This window comes from Pyxicephalus adspersus, chromosome 5 (genome assembly GCF_032062135.1).
Source record: "Pyxicephalus adspersus chromosome 5, UCB_Pads_2.0, whole genome shotgun sequence".
Classification (NCBI taxonomy): domain Eukaryota; kingdom Metazoa; phylum Chordata; class Amphibia; order Anura; family Pyxicephalidae; genus Pyxicephalus; species Pyxicephalus adspersus.
Genome location: NC_092862.1, coordinates 58648564 through 58666744, shown reverse-complemented (window position 1 = coordinate 58666744; position 18181 = coordinate 58648564). Strand labels below are relative to the sequence as shown.

At 37.7% G+C, this 18181-nt stretch overlaps 1 protein-coding gene across 1 annotated transcript in view; it reads left to right on the top strand.

Moving 5' to 3' along the window:
- CDKAL1 (CDKAL1 threonylcarbamoyladenosine tRNA methylthiotransferase) overlaps positions 1-18181 on the top strand; it is a gene marked incomplete in the record, with an annotated part of 329662 nt that overhangs the window by 52663 nt on the left and 258818 nt on the right. Inside the window, 1 exon segment of the mRNA XM_072411623.1 lies at positions 9999-10095. Coding sequence (XP_072267724.1) covers positions 9999-10095 — 97 coding nt within the window.

Here is an 18181-nt window from a genome sequence, read left to right as displayed (position 1 = left end):
TGTGGGCAGCCTGCCAGCTCTGCTGAGAAGATTTATACAACCACATCTTTTCCAGACAGTCTTCTCAGAACAGAACAGACAAGCTTCTGGCTCTCACTGTAAGCTTGCTTTTATTTGTAACAATCCTCATGAGAGGTGCTGCAAAACTGATCAGTAACTATTTGTTGCCTGTAGGAGAGCCCTGGTGTATCAAAATGTTACATGTTAAATATCCATTTTCTTTGAGTCGGCAGCAGGGAGATGTAGTTCCTAGCTTTGTGTTTATTCAGCTGTTCCCACCCCCTTGGGGGGGTGTAGAGGGGATTAGTGGTGTGTGGCGCCCATGTTGGCTTTTCATCTCTTCAGGGGACCTACTGGTGGTTGCTGGTGGCAGTGCATGTGTGCTGGACTTCCTCTATCCTACTTATGGTATGGTGATGCAGGGATCTGTAGGGGGTTAATTTTGTAACATTTTAAAAACTGTCACTGGCAGCTTCCCTCCTATAAGTTATCTCATTGCCATCCGCATTCCTGGAGGTGCCGGTGTTAATGAAAGATCTTTCTTTATGGGTAAAATGCCCTTTTCCCTCCATTTTTTTTTTTTTCTACTTTGCCTTAGAGTACCTTCTTGTCCTGGTCTTTTAGTCCTATGCCTTAGCCAATTACCTCTACTGGAGTTAGGTGTTACTGGCAGTCCAAGTCTATTATGCATTCAAGTTTTGGGTCTCATCAAAGCGGACTTTAATGAAATTCTATATGTTTAACACTACATGAAGTTTCAGCAGGAGATCCTACCACAGTGGGACTAGTCTTCTCTGGACATCCCTACCCATGCTCTTTGACCTTTTACCCATAACTTATTATTTATCTCTTAATTATTCTTCACTTGTGCATACTACATTTCTCAGGTTTTTTTTATACTGCATTGTGATTTCTATGTCTGGTATGTACCTTCTTGGGCTGTCCGTATTGGCTGCAGTATGAAGAGTTGTTTTTGCACATAATGAAGTAGCTTCATGTTTTTATTTAAACTTTTCTACATTTTATTTGCAGTGTGCCTGCAGGCATTGGCTACTCTAACATTTATAAACAATAGGTTAGAAACAAATCCTCCTATGCTGCAAGCTATTCTGGTAAGCAGCAGTTTGTTTAAAACCAGTTTTCATAAAAACCCACAGTTGAGTCACTCCTGGGTTATCTTCCAGTGTGATCAGAAGTCTAAACACAAATAAAAACTGGCATGAAATGTTGGTGTGAGTTAATCTATATATTTGAAACTATAAACAGAAGGTGTCTTGGAGACTAGTTTTGTCTAGTTAAATCCCGAAAGATCATTTATGTGTATCTGTAGATGTTTCCAACAGGGCAGACCTGCAATATTTCTTTTTTCTTATGGGCTAGGTATGAAAAGCTTGTCTGATTATTAGGGGTTAACCATTCAGTTAGAATCTGAATGATAATGAATATTGTTTTTCCAATATTAAAGTCAGTACTAGCAAAGAACCGCTAGAATTACCTAACTAGGTATTTCTGAAATCTGTGTTTAATAGTCTCTGGACCCTAAGGCCCACAAATGTTGACTGGCTGAGCTTAGATTTTAAGTATATTATCCCTTATCTTTGTAGGGGTGTATTTGCTGCTTGGGGATGCTGAGTTCTTTTCATCTTTAGGATGTCATTATTACCATTCCATGAACCATGATCCATAAGCAGAACTAAGCTGTTTTGTACTCACCAGTCCCCATTCCTTCACAGGGCACCACCATCTTCTTTTCATTTTTGCAGTCTTTGGCTATCTTGATTGGCTGGGCCAGGATGATGTAACTCCCACACTTGCGCGCAGGAGTTTATTCAGTCCTGGCAAACAAATGGGAAGCTTAGATGTTAGAAGCTTAGATGTGCCAAGCATGCTAGCAACCAATGCTGTGCTGTGCAGCGATCTTGGCAAGTGAGGTGAGAATGCTTATTGCAGAAGGAACATTGCCTATCTTTTCCTGCAGCAAAGCCCTGCTTGAGCACAGATTTTTAAAATGGAACTTCCAATATAAACCCCTTTACTGCACTAAGATCGACTCGCCGTGGAGTCGGATGTCTGATCCAGTTATGATTTTACATTATACATTTTTCTTTTTTTTATATGCAGATCTTACAAGTTCCTAAAGTTGCCATTTTTGGATATTTTAATAGCACAATAACACAACAAACCTATAACTAAATCAGCAAATAACTATAACTAACTCACAATTGCTGTTTCTCTTCCCACCTCAAGTTCAAATGCTAGCCATGTTTTCAAAGACAGTGCACCTATACCACAGTCATTCAGTTTAATAAATCTGCATGTACTGGTGATTACATCCCTGGATTACCCTATTGAGCCAGTTAGGTGGTGAAAAAGAATTGCTAACAAATGACAGATTGTTCAGTCTCTCCACGGTTTTGTTTGCTTCTGTAATGATAAAATATTTGATCTAGTTTTTTTTTCTTCTCTCAGCTTAATAGCTGAAAAACAGCGTGTTAGCCGTTCCACACATGACTGAGATCTATTTTTTCTGTGTATTTCAATGACTGTAATGTGCAGTAACAGAAATTCTTTGTGTGTTTCTCCCCAAGTTAAATTTCCCGTCTGTGTACTTCTGATATGATGCCTGTTAAGTAAAGTTTCTGTAAAAAAATGCTGCCTTATTGCATTTCATTTCAGATACATGCCATGTAAATTACTTTTTAAATGGCAACTTCTTTTCAGAAGCCTGCTGCTGATGCAATTAAAATGATGGTTCAAGGTAAAGTTCATTTAATTGAAGAATATGAGAGATGTGTAAGGAAAATGTATTTATTCTTTTCACTTAGAGATTCCATGAGGTATTATTCTCATTAGCATTCATGGTTTTGAAGGGTAAAAGCCTTTTTAATACCCATCCTCGGATACCTTGAATTTCAAGGTAGAACAACATATTTTACTGGCTTTTGTTGATTTGTTTAGGCCTCATTAGGAAATACTAATACGATTTTTTTCCTTCTTTTGATCATAGGTATGTGCTGTATTTCCAAGATGGCAGTGGAGGAAATAGATTTATGTGGTTTATATGCATATGTGAGAGATATAGATGTGTGTGTGTGTGTATGTATATATATATCAGTGTTCTCCCCAGAAATTTTTTTCAGCCGGGTGGTAGGAAGCTATAGCCGGGTGGTAAAAAAAAAGGGGGTGTGGCAAAACATGGCAAATTTAGTGCTTCCAGTTGTTTATGCCATGGGTAATCAGTAACCTCCTATTTTTTCAGTGTTCTACCTTCTTCCAATTATTTGTTACACCTTTGTAATGCCTGCCCTGTTAGTATATCCAATTTTTCTATTCTATGTATTTTGCCACAACTGTCCTATGCCGTGTCTGTGACCCAACTTCCTAGTGTTCTAAGTTTTAAGCGTTTATTCCTTTGTAGTAGTGTAATAGTATAATGAATGTGGTGTAACAAGTTAGGCTTAGTTCATATTAGCAGCAAAAAACATTTACCTCTTCTGAGTGACTTCTGGCAACTGCTAGGCACCTAGGATTGGTAACAGGCCATAAGTGCTGGGCACCTTGGATTGGTAACAGGCGGTAAGTGCTAGGCACCTAGGATTGGTAACAGGCGGTAAGTGCTAGGCACCTAGGATTGGTAACAGGCGGTAAGTGCTGGAGATCTAGGATTGGTAACAGGTGGTAAGTGCTAGGCGCCTAGGATTGGTAACAGGCGGTAAGTGCTAGGCACCTAGGATTGATAACAGGCGGTAAGTGCTAGGCACCTAGGATTGATAACAGGTGGTAAGTGCTGGGCTTTTTCAGAGCTAGAAGTTGTTTAAGCAGTGGTGGTTCCTGGCATGAGGAATGGACAAATGTAACCTTACTGCCGGTGTGAATTCAGCCTAACTTCAGATGCGCTCCTTTGTCTATATTTGTTAAAGTGAACTTTTGTGAACACATTTTTTTTTCACTTGATTCTTTTACAAAATTAGCCCAGCAGGCCCATGCTGGCTCAGCTTCCACCTTTTCTCTGATGCTCACTTGTACGTCCAATGCTGCCTTGCACTGCGCATGCATGAGATTGAACACTTTTTTTTTTTTTACATTATAAGAAATCCTCTGAAGGTGCATGCACACAAGGAGCAATGCAGATATCCCAGGAGGCTGCTGATTTCCCCTTTGGTCTTTACCGAAATGGAAGTGAAGACTGAAGGGGAGAGGTCCTCTCCACAAAAGTGTAAAAACAAAAAAAAAAAAACATAAAACGCACGTTTTTCCATTATATAACAGAAAGTCACTCTTTAATATAATGTTAAAAATGTGGCGATGTTTTAATAGCATCATGCATGTTATATCAGATGGGGACAAGACAGCCAGTGACCCCCTCTCATCACTGCCCATATTCTATATAAAAACACTGTCTGTGAAGTTTATCCGCAGTGTGTAATGTCATCAGCAGCGCAGTGTGATCGCTATGTGTGTGTAAAAGCTGCATGTCATATTCTGCGGCCTAACATCTCGCTGTGTTCAAACCTTCAGATCTCCTAAACCGTTGGTTGTATTACTTGAAATTTTTAAGGTACACGTGGAGGCATAGGAAACTGAAACTGTAGGTGCAAGTGGGGGACACTTGTGGCTAAACCTTTCTAAAATGTAATTACTATGGCAGTATGAGAACATAAATCTCTACCTAGCAAAATGTGCTGCCTGCTCTGTTACATATATCTGTCTGCATCTTACCTCAAATCCCAATTTCTCCAGAATTAAGAGCTGCAGGAAAACAAAAATATAGGTGGAAGTGGGAGACACGTGTGGCGATCACCTTTCATCACCATGACATCATTACAACATTAAAAAACAGAACTGTCCATCAAAATGCACTTCCTTGTTAGACAACACTGTAACCTTCCAGTACCTCAACCTCAATAAAATTTAGTGGACAGAGTAATTTTCTAATGATGGCAAAGTGATGACGTTTTAGGGAATGTTAGTCACAGATGTTCCCCACTTATACCATTATTTTTGGTTTCTTACACCTCCCCATTCCCCAATTGAAGTTCAGAATGTTAGATAAGTGGACAGGAATGTGTAACAGGGCAGAGAGGCCCATTGTAATGATTGTAATGGGCAGAGTGTTTTATGTTCTAATGATGCTGTAGTAATGAGATTGTAAGGAGAGAATGTGCCCGCCACTTGCACCTATATTTTTAGTTTTACCCCCACTCTCAGAGAAATTGGTATAAAAAGAAGAGAAGCAGACGATAGTTTCATAGGTATAGATTTGTGACAGGTAGGTATATATTTAGGGGCCCCATCCCAATGCTCCTTGCTATGTTAGTGGCTCCGGGGTCCCCAATTTGCACTTTCAATTTAGGACTCCTAGTTGCACTTTCCTCAGAAACAGCAACCCCAAAATTTAATTTTCATAACTTTTTACATTTGTGACCCCCATATCATGAAATTCTTTAAAGCTGGGGGGCTGAAATTGTAGTAACTAGTATCTATGAGGGTCCCCTGTACACTCTGAAAATTACAGGTCATTGTGACATACAGTTTAGGAGATATGGAGGTTTGTACACACAGAGCTGTGAGGATGCAGAATTCACACGCAGAGCTAGCAGTGGATACATTTCAAAGGCAGAGCTTGTGTTATGAGATGGGGCTGCCTGTGTCTCCTTCACATGAAGGCTGCACAGGAGGACACAGAGCACAGAGCAGCTTCACTGAGATCCGTGCATCCAAGGATGAGAGCTTCCGAGAGCTGGGCGGGGTATTCAAATCAGCCGGGCGGAGCAACCGGCTAAAAACCTCTGGGGAGAACTATGTGTGTGTATCTGTATGTATATATATATGTATGTATGTATATATATATATATATATATATATATATATATATATATATATATATCATATCACATATGCATGTTTTGAGGAAAGATAAAAATGTAAATCAATCACAATAAATAAGCTTTGTTTTTTTTGTTTTTTAAGTGAGTAAGCTGCTCTTACAAATGCGGTGAAATATAAAAATTTCAACTGTTTTCAGACAAGGAAGAAAAGGAGTTCGAGTATTGACAACTGTCTCAACTGTCTCAACTGTCTCAACTGTCTAATACTGTAGATGAGGTTCCCTTCCTCTTAGTTGTCAGGAGTCTCTGGAACTGTAAACATCTTCTGCCCCTAAAAACAAAAAAACATACAAAAAAGAACAAACAAAAGTAGCATAGAACAGAAGTTCAGTAATCGTTCCGAACACTAAAATTTGGGTTTGCTGGGCCAAGTCAAAAATGGTAAAGAGGTCCTAGTTGTTGGGAGGGATAGTGGTTTATAAACCATTGTTTATGTGGAACTTAAGCTGTAAAATAAAAAATGTAGAGCCAGTTTTATAATAATGAAAGGACAGGTAATAACCCGTCTGCAATAAAATTAAGGTACCTGCTGGATGTGGGAAGTATATTTACTAAATACTTTTAAGCTAAAGATTATTACAAATAAAAAATAAGAGACCCAACCTATATGGTACAAAGTCCTCTGTACAACAGAAATGGCCTGGATAATGATCTCTGGAAATGTAAATCATGATGTGGTCTACACCATCGATTGCATGTAAATAAAAGCAGGACTAGCCATCCCCAGCTTTGACAGGATTTACCAGTAAACTTGGTATTACAAGTTTGTCGTCACTAGTGATGAGTATAAAAGGTAAATTGTTGGGATGAACTTATAAAGTTTGTGTGCTACTCATGAAAATGATACTTGCATAGCTGTGACTGTTTTGTGTTTATAGTTGAAACATTTGAATACAGCACTTCCTGTGTTTTTGCAATGAAGCAGATAAAACAGGTTTAGGAGAAAGTAAACATTGACTGCTACTATATTATAACTTGTTTTACTTTTATGCTGATCCATTGTATCTCCAGATACTGCTCTATACCTCTGCTGTAATTAAATTGTGTTTAGACCAGAACATGCATAACTGATACAGCTAGTCCCCGGGTTAAGGACATCCGACATAAGGATAACTCCTAGATACGGGGCTCTTGTGCAAGACAGAGGCATGATGGAGGGGAGGGGGCGGTTTGCATGACTTGCAGAAGAAATCTTTTGCTAAACACAGCTGAGGTAGTGGGTGATCTTAGGGGGTGAACTTTTTCTGCAGCCTCTTGTAACTCTTTAATTACCAAGAAAAACTCTGCAGTTGTGTTTTTTTTTTTTGCATATCAACGCACATGTTGCTCCAGAATTTAATGAATGTCTAAGCTCCATAAAGTTTTTTTGTTTTTTGCTTTGTGGTTAACTCACAGTTAGGATTTTATACAGTAACGGACACCATGCTGTCTAATAATATTATGAGACTATGTACTAATTGCATTTATTAAAATAATGTGCCTGTTCTGACTTACATAAAGTTCAACCTACAGTCCTCATCTCCCCAGGGACTACCTGTATAGTCTTGGCTGGGCATTAATTTTTACTGAGAAAAAGACCTTTAGTATCAAACTCTTAGAGGATGTTCATTCAGCTTTGTACTTAGTTGCAAAAAAAAAATAAAAAAAAAAAATACACATGACAAAATAGTTTTGAGGAAAAAATGATGGAATCAACTCAAAATATTCCATTTAGTACTTTGTTGCACCTTCTGGCTGTTGTGATGGTTTGAATTCTTTAAGTCATTGGCTACACCAGAGGTCGGCAAACTCCGGCCTTTAGCCGGTCTAGCTGGTAGTTTGTTCAGGCCTGAGGCCCCCTGGCCGATCCGGCTTAATGCAGGCCGGGATTAGGCCGGAGACGCATGCAGCTCTTGAGCCTCCTCTTGCTGTGGCTTCCTGAAGGGAATTCCCTCTCCTCCGCAATGCATACGGGAACAGAGGGAATGTTCCCTATTTACCAAGGTGGCGGAATTGTTAACAGCTCCAATCAATCAGCTCCAGCTTTCTTATAAAGCATTTGACATCATCTTTCAGTCATAAACATTGACTTCTTGTTCTGCTTGTTTCCCTCCATTGTTGTGCATTGAGTTTTCTGTTCTGATGCTTTGATGTCTTCCCTGGTCTATCTATTTGTTTCCCTTTTACAACTTTCCCGTTCTGTTTGTCCGCTGCTCCAAATTTTAGACACGGCTAACCGCATTTGCCACACTGCGTGGTAAATTACTTTATTGAAGTAGTTTTATGATTCTTTCCATTGTTTCAACTGACGGCTTTGCCGATGGGCTCCTTTAATGTTCAAAGACTGGGAGACTGTACAGAGTACATCTAAGTGAACTTGTTCTTATAACGTTGAAGCCATTCAACAGCTTTCCTAGCAGCTTCATTAGTTATACCTGTGTAGTAAAATCCCCCATCATTTTTATCCACAAAGTAGAAAACCCATATTCCAGTCAACATGGAATGTGGCACTGCAGATGTTGACCAGGAGGTGTAACATTTGTTGAACCACCCTGTTATAGTAATGTAAATCCCATCATTAGTAGCAGGAAGTCTGCATATGTGTTAAACCTTCAAATTACATGAACACAGACGTGCTTTACCTCTTCTGGGTGACATAGCAAGCTGCATTCAATGTCTGCTACTGTTGGACAACATTTTCTGCAGTTTAGGAACACAACTGTATATTCATTGTTATTCTTGTAGTTTTTTTATTATTATTTATTTATTTACAAACTATATGTTATGAAGAAAGAGGAAGGCAGAGCAGTTTCCCAGGTTTTTGTTTCAAGGTATTTGAAAATAATTATGAAAGTGTTATGAATGTGTTTTTTTTTTTAAATAAACCTCATTGGTTCCTAGCTGTCATAGAAACTGGGATCCTGGACATGGCTTATAGTAATAGGAAAACTTTTTCAGGTTCACTAACCTCTGGCTAAAGTCCATCATTTTTATTTTGTTTCTTTTAATAACATTGAACATAATGGCTTGTTTTACTCAGTGCTTTAATGCATAATAAATTTTAACAGTGGCCTAGAGTGAACCCAAGTAAGATGCTTGTCCAGATTGGAACCTTTTGGCAGTCATTACTGTATGATTGTTGCTGACCACTAGGTGGCGAGGTTGCATTATTGCTTGAATTGATCAGTTTTATAACTGCAGATTATACTCTCCAGAGCCAGTTAACAATGATGTCCCCTAATAGTTTCATAAAGCTTTTTAACATGTTCACTCTTATGGCTTTCATATTCCATCACAAAACTTATTTTGACAATAAACACATTTTGGTAAAATAAAAGGAAAATAGGGGGAAAAAAAAGTGGAGTTGAAAAGTTTAATTTGTTTTAGATATATTCAGAAATGGGGGGGGAAAAGACTTTTATCAAACAAAATTTTAACAGACCAACACTTTAAAACTTTTTTATTCACAACTGGAATAGTACATCTTATGTGTAAGTTTTAGGTCACCTTTAACCAGTGTAGGACTGTGTATGATTTCCTAAACATTACAATAGACATAACCATAAAATAAATAGTTAATTTAATGGGTATATCTGTGTGAAATATAAATATATGCTTTATTTAGTAAATACAGCAAAGCAACAAAATGACGGTTTCAACATGTTCCAAATGCTAGTCTCGGCAATATTTTGCAGTTTGTGAAGTTAGATCAGACCAAGTACTGGACTGGAAGTGGGTGGTTATGGTGTATTTGTATTACAAGCTATGTACTAACAGGTTTGCTGCTGTCAATTTTAAGTTAACTAAACATTACGTATACCTTTTACAATACTTCATGGAGTTCTACTTTACGTTTAAGGTATTGACTCCCAATGGTAGTAAAAATAAAGCCTTGCCTTTAAAGCTGGGAAAGAATGCTTTTGCATGTCTGCAAATTTCCATAAAGCATACCTTTTAGTTTTATTTTGCGTTGCAGGTAATTGCAGTCATGGTCATTAGACTCAAAGCCAAAAAATGTCTTGCACAACAATATATAGATTCTTTAGTACTTTACATCCAGGTTTTAACTAAAATGATTGTATGCAATGCCTTAACCTGCTTACCCATTTTTTTTTATTTTTTTTTTTTAAGAAAAGCACAAGAAGAAAATAAGAAAGTGGTTTTGGCTGGATGTGTACCTCAGGCTCAACCTCGTCAGGAATATCTCAAGGGCCTCAGTATTATAGGGGTAAGATAATGTAAATCAATAGGATAATAATATTTGCATTTTGTTGAAGCTTCACTGAAAATCTTTCATATATTCCCTGAATACTTGCAAGATGATAGTACCATTCAAACATTTATTGTAATCTTCTCTTTTGTTTTACAGTTTAGGAAACAGGCTTATGATTAAATACAGAGTCTTTGTTTTCATCTTGATCAGTTCAGTCTTATTTGGTGTGAAGAACTGTAAGGCCTTGCTTAGAAATTGGTTACTTGTAATGCAGATTAAATTTATTTTTACCCATTCATCAAAAGAACATGTTCTCATCTCCACGATGGGGAGGGGCTTCACCCCACCCAAGTAAAGTAAATATTTTGGTGATAGGTCTGCTTTAAGCTAAATGAACTTTAAAAGAGTTCCAGTTTAATGTTTTCTTTACTACTAGATTGAGATCCACCTCTGTGCTCAACCCAGAATTTTTTTTTAAACGGGGTAAGAAGAACATGTAGGTGGGTGGCAGCCCCTGTATTGTGACCCAACTCATCAGTAATCACCCAAAAAGAGCTGGGAGGTTACTGAAAAGTGCGGGGTGGTGCGCCTGGCTAAAAATAGCTGGGGAGAACACTGTACCTACAATAAGAACCCTACATAGGTCAACGGCACCAAGCAGGCTTTTTTTCTTTGTTTGGCTTTGTAATAGGGGATTTCTATACGTTGTAGGTGTTCTCATGTGGGTTTGGTCAGAATCTGGCTTGTTACAACATCTTGTATGCCCCTGTACAATGACTAAACTCAAAACAAAACAAAAAAAAAAAACACTTTTAATTCCAGCGATCTGTCTGTCGGCAGTTTCTTAGTTTGGGTCCTGCGTCATCCCGGTATCTCTTCCACGTCGACATATTCTTCTCTTTTTTTCCAGGTACTTCCTGTGTCACCCGATCTCACACTGCGCAGACGCAAGATTGGGTGACGTAGATGGGGATAAAAAGATTGCCAATCTCACTGCGCATGTGTGAGATCAGCAATTTTTTCTTCCATTTTCTTCCTTTTGCGCATGCCCGAGATCAGGGCATGCGTAGAGGGAACAGCCAAGAGCTTCCCGGGATGCATGACATAGGTATCCCGGAAGGCTTTGTGCTCAATTCTGTATTTATTTTACCTAAATACAAGGGTTATCTACCCCTTTTATGTAAAGTAAAACATTTTAGTTTAGGTCCACTTTAAAGGACCTGCATGGTCACAGGTTAAAGTAAGAGTTTAGTTCCATTTTAACCATAAGGTTTCTGTGTCTAAGGTTTGCAAGTCTGCACTTTGGACTTCAGCCTACACATTCACCAATGTTTGCAGGGTGAAATTGTTGGCAGTGGTAAATGGGCTATGGCTTGTCTGTTCTATTGGGTGCTTGAGTTTGTATTCATATGTATCAAATGCATCTCAGCTCCCCCCTCTCTTGCATGTATGTATTAGCATTATGGATTTTTATGCATTTGTAGTCTGGTGTATTTGGTTTTGTTTAGGTTTTTCAATGGAGACATCATAGATAATAAAGTCTTTGTTAGAATTTCTTCACATTATTTACTTGGTGGATGTGATTCTATTTGGATGCGGTTTTAATGTATTTTCTCCGGGACTTTGTACACATTTATTGAGAAATGCTACACAATATTGACTTATACCATACTACCTAAGGGTGAAATCGACAGGGGTCATATTTTCTTTCTGTGTGGTTCATTTGAATTTGTATATGTAGATTTAAAATAAACAATTTTCAGTTTTCAACGTGTTGAACAGAATTATCCATTGAGTTAAATTTTCCCTGATAATACAGTTTGTGTTGTTGGATATATAGAATTAATGTGCAGATATTTTTTTAAATACTGATTTACAAATTCCTTTCCTTCATGCACTACTTCTAAATATTTCAGTCAATGTTTGTTGTCAGTAAGTGCAAGGGCACTGGGGCATTTCTGGTAAATGGTTTAAAAAGTATTTTTCAGTATCTTTTGAGGATGATATTATCATTACTAATACATCAATCATTTTCCCACTGATACCTTCATCTTCTGTAGATATTTTGATCATTGGAGAACCTAAGTTTTCTGCTAGGTCTGTATATGGGATCCTCTCAGATGAGGGTTCAGAAGGAAAATTGGGCCAAAGCTATGGAAGGAAAATTGCTGATAATTTTCTTATCAGGGATTTTTTTCATTAGGACACCTTGAGTAGTTCCCACCCTTTTAAGTATTTCTGTTTTTACTGTAGCTTGACCTTTAATAGGTCTGTTTTTTTTAAACATGTATTATAGAGATATGATTTGTGAAAGGCCCCTAAAACTGGAATGGTCATTACCTTAAATTTACCTATAAACTAAAGATTGGCACCCCTATTCTTTGTGTATTCTGACTTCCTTCCTGGTTGCTGGGAAGAGTTAACCAAACAGCTTTGAAAAACCTGATTTCACTATTTTTTCCCCAAATTGTCAGTGACTGCTCGTTAACGTAACTACAAAATTTGTTAAAGTTTAACGTTGGTTTTTATAGATTATGGTGGTGCCTAAACCAGGTCAGGCCCCAAATTGATTCTACAACCTAATCCTTTGGAAGCAATGGTTTCTAGAGTTTTGTTCTTGGGATTTGTTTTTGATGTGCTAAATTAAAAGAAATTTGTTTACATAAATACAAATTCATTTTTTCTTTTGGCTTTAAAAATACTTGCAGATGTTACTTTATTCTGAACATTCTGATCTTGTTTTGTTTGATTTTTTTTTTCTATTGTATATATTAAGGGAACATCGAGGACCATTTATTGTTTTATTTATTTATTTTTTTTACATTAAGTGAATAAGTACAGTGAAATTGTGAATAATTTTTACTTAACATAAAAGTGTTGTATGCCCTTTTATGTAAAGTGAAATTTCTTTAGTTTAGGTACGCTTTAAGTTTGTGAGAAACATTAAACTTTAACCTCCCTGGCAGTCTAATTATGTCAGTATTTTTATGCCAAAAGCAGTACATTGTTTTGCATGGAAATTAATTGTGCATTGTAGGCCTATAATTCTTAGGCATAACTTACCGAAATATGTCTAATATATATTAAATGTATTAGTAAACTTTAAATAAATATACACAATCTGTTAAAACAAGGGTGCATAAAAATACTGAAACCTCTAATATACCTGTACAGTAGCATATATATAATAGTTTATTGATTACTTTGTATTGGATTAAAAAAAGTATTTTGTATTGATTCCAATACAAAATAAATAAAATTTTGTGCTGCGCATCCTGCACGCACCGACGCATGCACCAACATCACTGGGAAATCTTGGGGAACGTCAGTGCACTCGTCGGCGGAAGATCAGAATAAGAGGACGCGGCCCGAGGATGGGATCTGACGGGCTGGACTCCGGAGGATGCCAATGGGACCAGGTGAGTTGTTTTTTTTTCCAAAATGTTTTTAGCTACCCCAAGTGTGGCTCTGGGTTACCGCTTTCAGCATGTTTTTTTTTAACCCGAGCCACGCTCAGGGTTATTGCCAGAAAGGTTAAATGTGTTTAACAATCTCAGTTTTGTATGATTTTGTGCTGAGCAAAGCTGATACATATGCTTACTTAGTGTATCAGACAGAACAAGATGTCAGGTGTGAGGTATAGTACTTTGTATGGTTATTTGTATATCCTTTGACAATATAGTAACAAAAATTAACAACTTGCAAATAGAATTGCAAGAAATAATTTTCTGTCTGCTGTAACCAAAGACCATAGAAATATCTAACATAACCACCTTTAGGCTCCCAAAAACAAATCTTTCAATTATTCGGTACCTTCAAATGTTAAGTTTTAAGTTTTATTTGGGCAAAAATTTTATATTTGTAGAAGAAAATAGATTAATATTAAACACTAAACAAATTTTTCTGGACATAAGTATTTACAGTCTTTATTTTTCTCCATCCCCACAAAGTTACAGATCTGACTAATAATAATTATTAATAGTTTCTCACTGCAGCAATAATGACCGCTATTTTAAAACCAGGAATCAGACATTCTTTCAAACATTCGATATTTGAGGGAATGTCACATGCCCTGTTTTTTAAATAAAGTCTGATGTTTATTGGTGATTTCTTCTGTTAACGGTATTTTAAGTCTGAGGAACACGTGTCTAGTGGTAAGTGCTTTATTAACTAGTATTAGTAATTTATGGCTGTAAAACAAAATTTTGTCTTGCTTACCTGTTTAACATTTTTTGTACATTTTTTTTTTTTGCTAAATGTAAAGAACTTTTTGTTACCAGTAGGATTGAATTGATTTGGACTCAATTGCATGTGGCTTATAACGCTATCTTTTTTGTCTTCTGAATTCTTTATTTTTCTTTTTTCTACCAAGCAGAATTGTTAAAATCTTAGGTTAAGCTGAGCTGTCTAGTGGTTAAAAAATACTCCTTCAATTGTGACCCTTGCACAATCAGAAGAATGATTTGGACTAATGCAGCGGTGAATCATTTTCTTAAGCCATCTGTTTCCATGGCACTCATATGCAATAATACATTTTCAGTTCTCTGCTGGTGACTTAAGCCTCAAAATTATAGAGCAGAGAAGTGAAAATGAACACAGACACGCATACACATTTCAGAAGAAGTAAGCTGTTTAATTAAAATTGAAGAAAGTGGGGTTTTCAACAAGTGAACAAACCCTCTAAACCAAATGGAACAAATGTAGTTCTGATTATTTAAAGAAAAGCTTTCAACTTGCAAGCTATTTATGACTGCTGCTCTTTGGTGCCATGACTTGCTTTAATGCTTTAAGGAATAGTGGGATCATGCAGGGCATCCACTTATCTCAAAGAGTGCAGCCAAGCTAATTGTCACTGGCTCAAAAAGCCTTCCAGGCCTTGTACAGCAGAACTTAACAGAGGGGCATCAACTTCAAATGCTTTGGGCTTTTCAATGGAAAATTTATTTAAACAGGGCTTTAGCAGCATTGGAAATCATAGTTTTGCTTGCTGTTATGACAAAGATTTGAGGAAAACAGGCACTAAAGAAACCCACAGTTATGAAAGAAAGATTGTGAAATGTTTTTTCATGTTTCTTCCTCTGTTCAGAAATGGGACAGCTGGTTGGCATGCAAGAGCACATTTAACAGAACACTCATTTAAATCCACACATACTGGACAAAATACATTTATACTAAAAGTGTGTCTGTGTGTGTGTTTTGCATGACTTGCGGAATAAATCTTTTGCTAAACACAGCTATTATTCAGCAAATTGAGAGATACATATTGACATAAATATGTGACTGGAATTATGCATTTTGTCCTTAACCCCCCTAGCGTTCTAATTCTGTCAGTTTTTTGATGCAAAAAGTGATCCTATTTTTTTTTTGCATAGAAATTTTTGTTTATATTGTGGGCCTGTAATTTTTAGGATTAACTCCTGTGTATAATAGTTATATTTATTTATTTTATTTATTTATCATAAATTATAATATAATACATAATTATAAATCATTATTATAAAAAATAATGAAATATTAGACCACAACAGTGTAATTTATGTATTTATCAAAAATTTCTAACTGAAATTTTCCAAGGGTGCAATATTATTGATAGATAATAGGATAAATTAAATGCAGATTTTAGAAAAAAAAATATTTACATTTTTAGTAGACATCCCGGGTGTGGTAGATTTTGAAGCAGGGTGCTGCACAAAGCCCAGCATCACAGTCAGGACAGTAGAACCTGGTTTCTTTGCGTTTCTTCCTTCCTCTGTCATCGGTCTTTGTGCAGCAAACCACGCACATCCTTGTAGGTGCCGCCTTTTTCTGGGTTGGTGGGTTGTATTCAGTGAAGTGACGACCGGTCAGGCGTTCTGGGTTGACAATGGTGGAAGCACGACGTCCAGGTCTATTCATAGCCACTGATGATGTTTGGTGGTTCTTGACTATGGATTTGGAAACTTGCAAAATGAAGTCTGAATGATTCACAGGCCTCTGATTATTTTTTTTTTGTACAGAACGTAGGCATTCCATAGGCACTGCTCAACTAGATGCCTGAAAAACTTCTTGTAGTACTTCCTTTGCTGTTTCCTCATCGCTGGGTATAATGTCATGGGTTGGTCAGCTCTGTCGACACCTCCCATGGTGTTATTGTAGTCAATCACCACCTGTGGCTTCATCACTTCTTTCCCACGTTTTGTGTGTACCAGAACGGTGGAGGCATCATGGACAGTACTCATCAGGCACACATCTTTCTTGTTACGCCATCTCAGGGCCATCATCTTTCCTTTCTGCCAGGCAACAATTTCTCCTGTCTTCAGCTTCCCTTTTGCAAACAGTGCTGGCAGGTTGCACCAGTTAGCCCTAACGGTTCCATACGCATCTGTTCTGTGTTGCAGAAAGAAGTCATAAAGCTCAGGAGAGCTGTAGAAATTGTCAGGTATGACACAATAGCCCTGACCTAGCAATGGCTCAGTGAGGGGTCGCACAGCATATAGGTCTTCACGCCAAATCGTGCCCTCTTTGACGCAATGTACTGCACCCAGCTGAGCCTCCCCTTGTAAGCCATTAGACTTTCGCCAATACTGACATCTCTTTCTGGCACATAGATTTGCTGGAAATGTTGTAGAATAATCTGAGATACTTCCGAAATTTTCTTGAGTTTTGGTGCAGGATAGTCCCATCAAATTCTTCCTTGTTTGCAAAGTGCAGGTACTTCATGATGAGGGAAAAGCAGTATTCTGGCATGACTGTGCCAAAGCATGGAGTGGCAATCATTTTGTTCTTGGACCAGTACCACTTCTGAACGCATTTGCCCACAACTCCCTGCAGGATCACCAAGCCCAAAAACAGCTAAATGTCATCCTTGGTCACAGGTTCCCACTTTCTGCTTCTTGCAAACCTCAGGTGTGGAGCACCTTGTTGTTGTCCAGCGTACATGCATAAAACAAAAAAAAAAATGTATTTTAGGATATGTTCTTTTATAGTGTGAAGGTGGCAAGTAATATGTTAGCAAACACAGAGCAGCATATATGTTGGCATAACAAAATTTATAAAGCACAGAGCAGCACACATGTTGGCAAAAAAAAAAAATTAGCAAACAATTTAAAAAAGTTATTAAACATAGAGCAGCATACATGTTGGCTTAAAAAAAATTAGCAAAAAATTTCAAAAAGTTAGCAAACACAGAGCAGCACACATGTTGGCAAAAAACATTAGCAAAAAATTTCAAAAAGTTAGCAAACACAGAGCAGCACACATGTTGGCATAACAAAATTTAAAAAGTTAGCACAGAGCAGCACACACGTTGGCAAAAAAAAAAAAAAATTAGCAAATAATTTAAAAAAGTTAGTAAACACAGAGCAGCATACATGTTGGCATAAAAAAAAAATTAGCAAAAAATTTCAAAAAGTTAGCAAACACAAGAGCAGCTTACCTGTTTGTCTCCACATAATTTCCTGGTTAATCACTATCGCTCGATTCCACAAAAGATTCCAAAACGCTATCGCTGCCTTCAAATTCCTCCAAAATAGCGATTGCGCCGTCGAGATGCCGTTTGGATGCCATGCGGTCTCCAGCAAACAGTCAGGAACAATCAAGGTCAAAGACAAAGTGATGAAATGATACATTCAGGAAGTGATTTATAAGTCATCAAAAGGTCAGGGCTAATAGTGGGCAAAATGTAAAGCCAGGGCACTAGGCAATGATGCTTGGTGCACTAAAATGTGTTTTGATACTTTTATGATGTGCTTTTTAGTGTCTTTCACTGTAAAAAAAAATTAAAAGCAGATTACATAGTAAACTGCTTCTAAATTTTCTGCCCCCAGAATCCATCCCTCCCATCGCATCACCCGGAAGATGTAACACATCTTGCCGGGTGATGCGGTGGGGATGTCCCTGCCCTGCTCACTCTCCGGCTCGCATCACCCGAAGGCTGATCTCCGGGTAATGCAAGCAGCTGCAGTAGATTCAGTACTGCAGGGTGCTGTCAGCGGGAAATCTCTGCTGGCATCACTCCCAGGCTTTACTATTGATGATCACATCTGCAGTTAGATGCGATGCCCCATGCAGAAATCCTGCATGGTGCATCGCGTCTAACTGCAGATGCGTGCGGCGGGGTGGT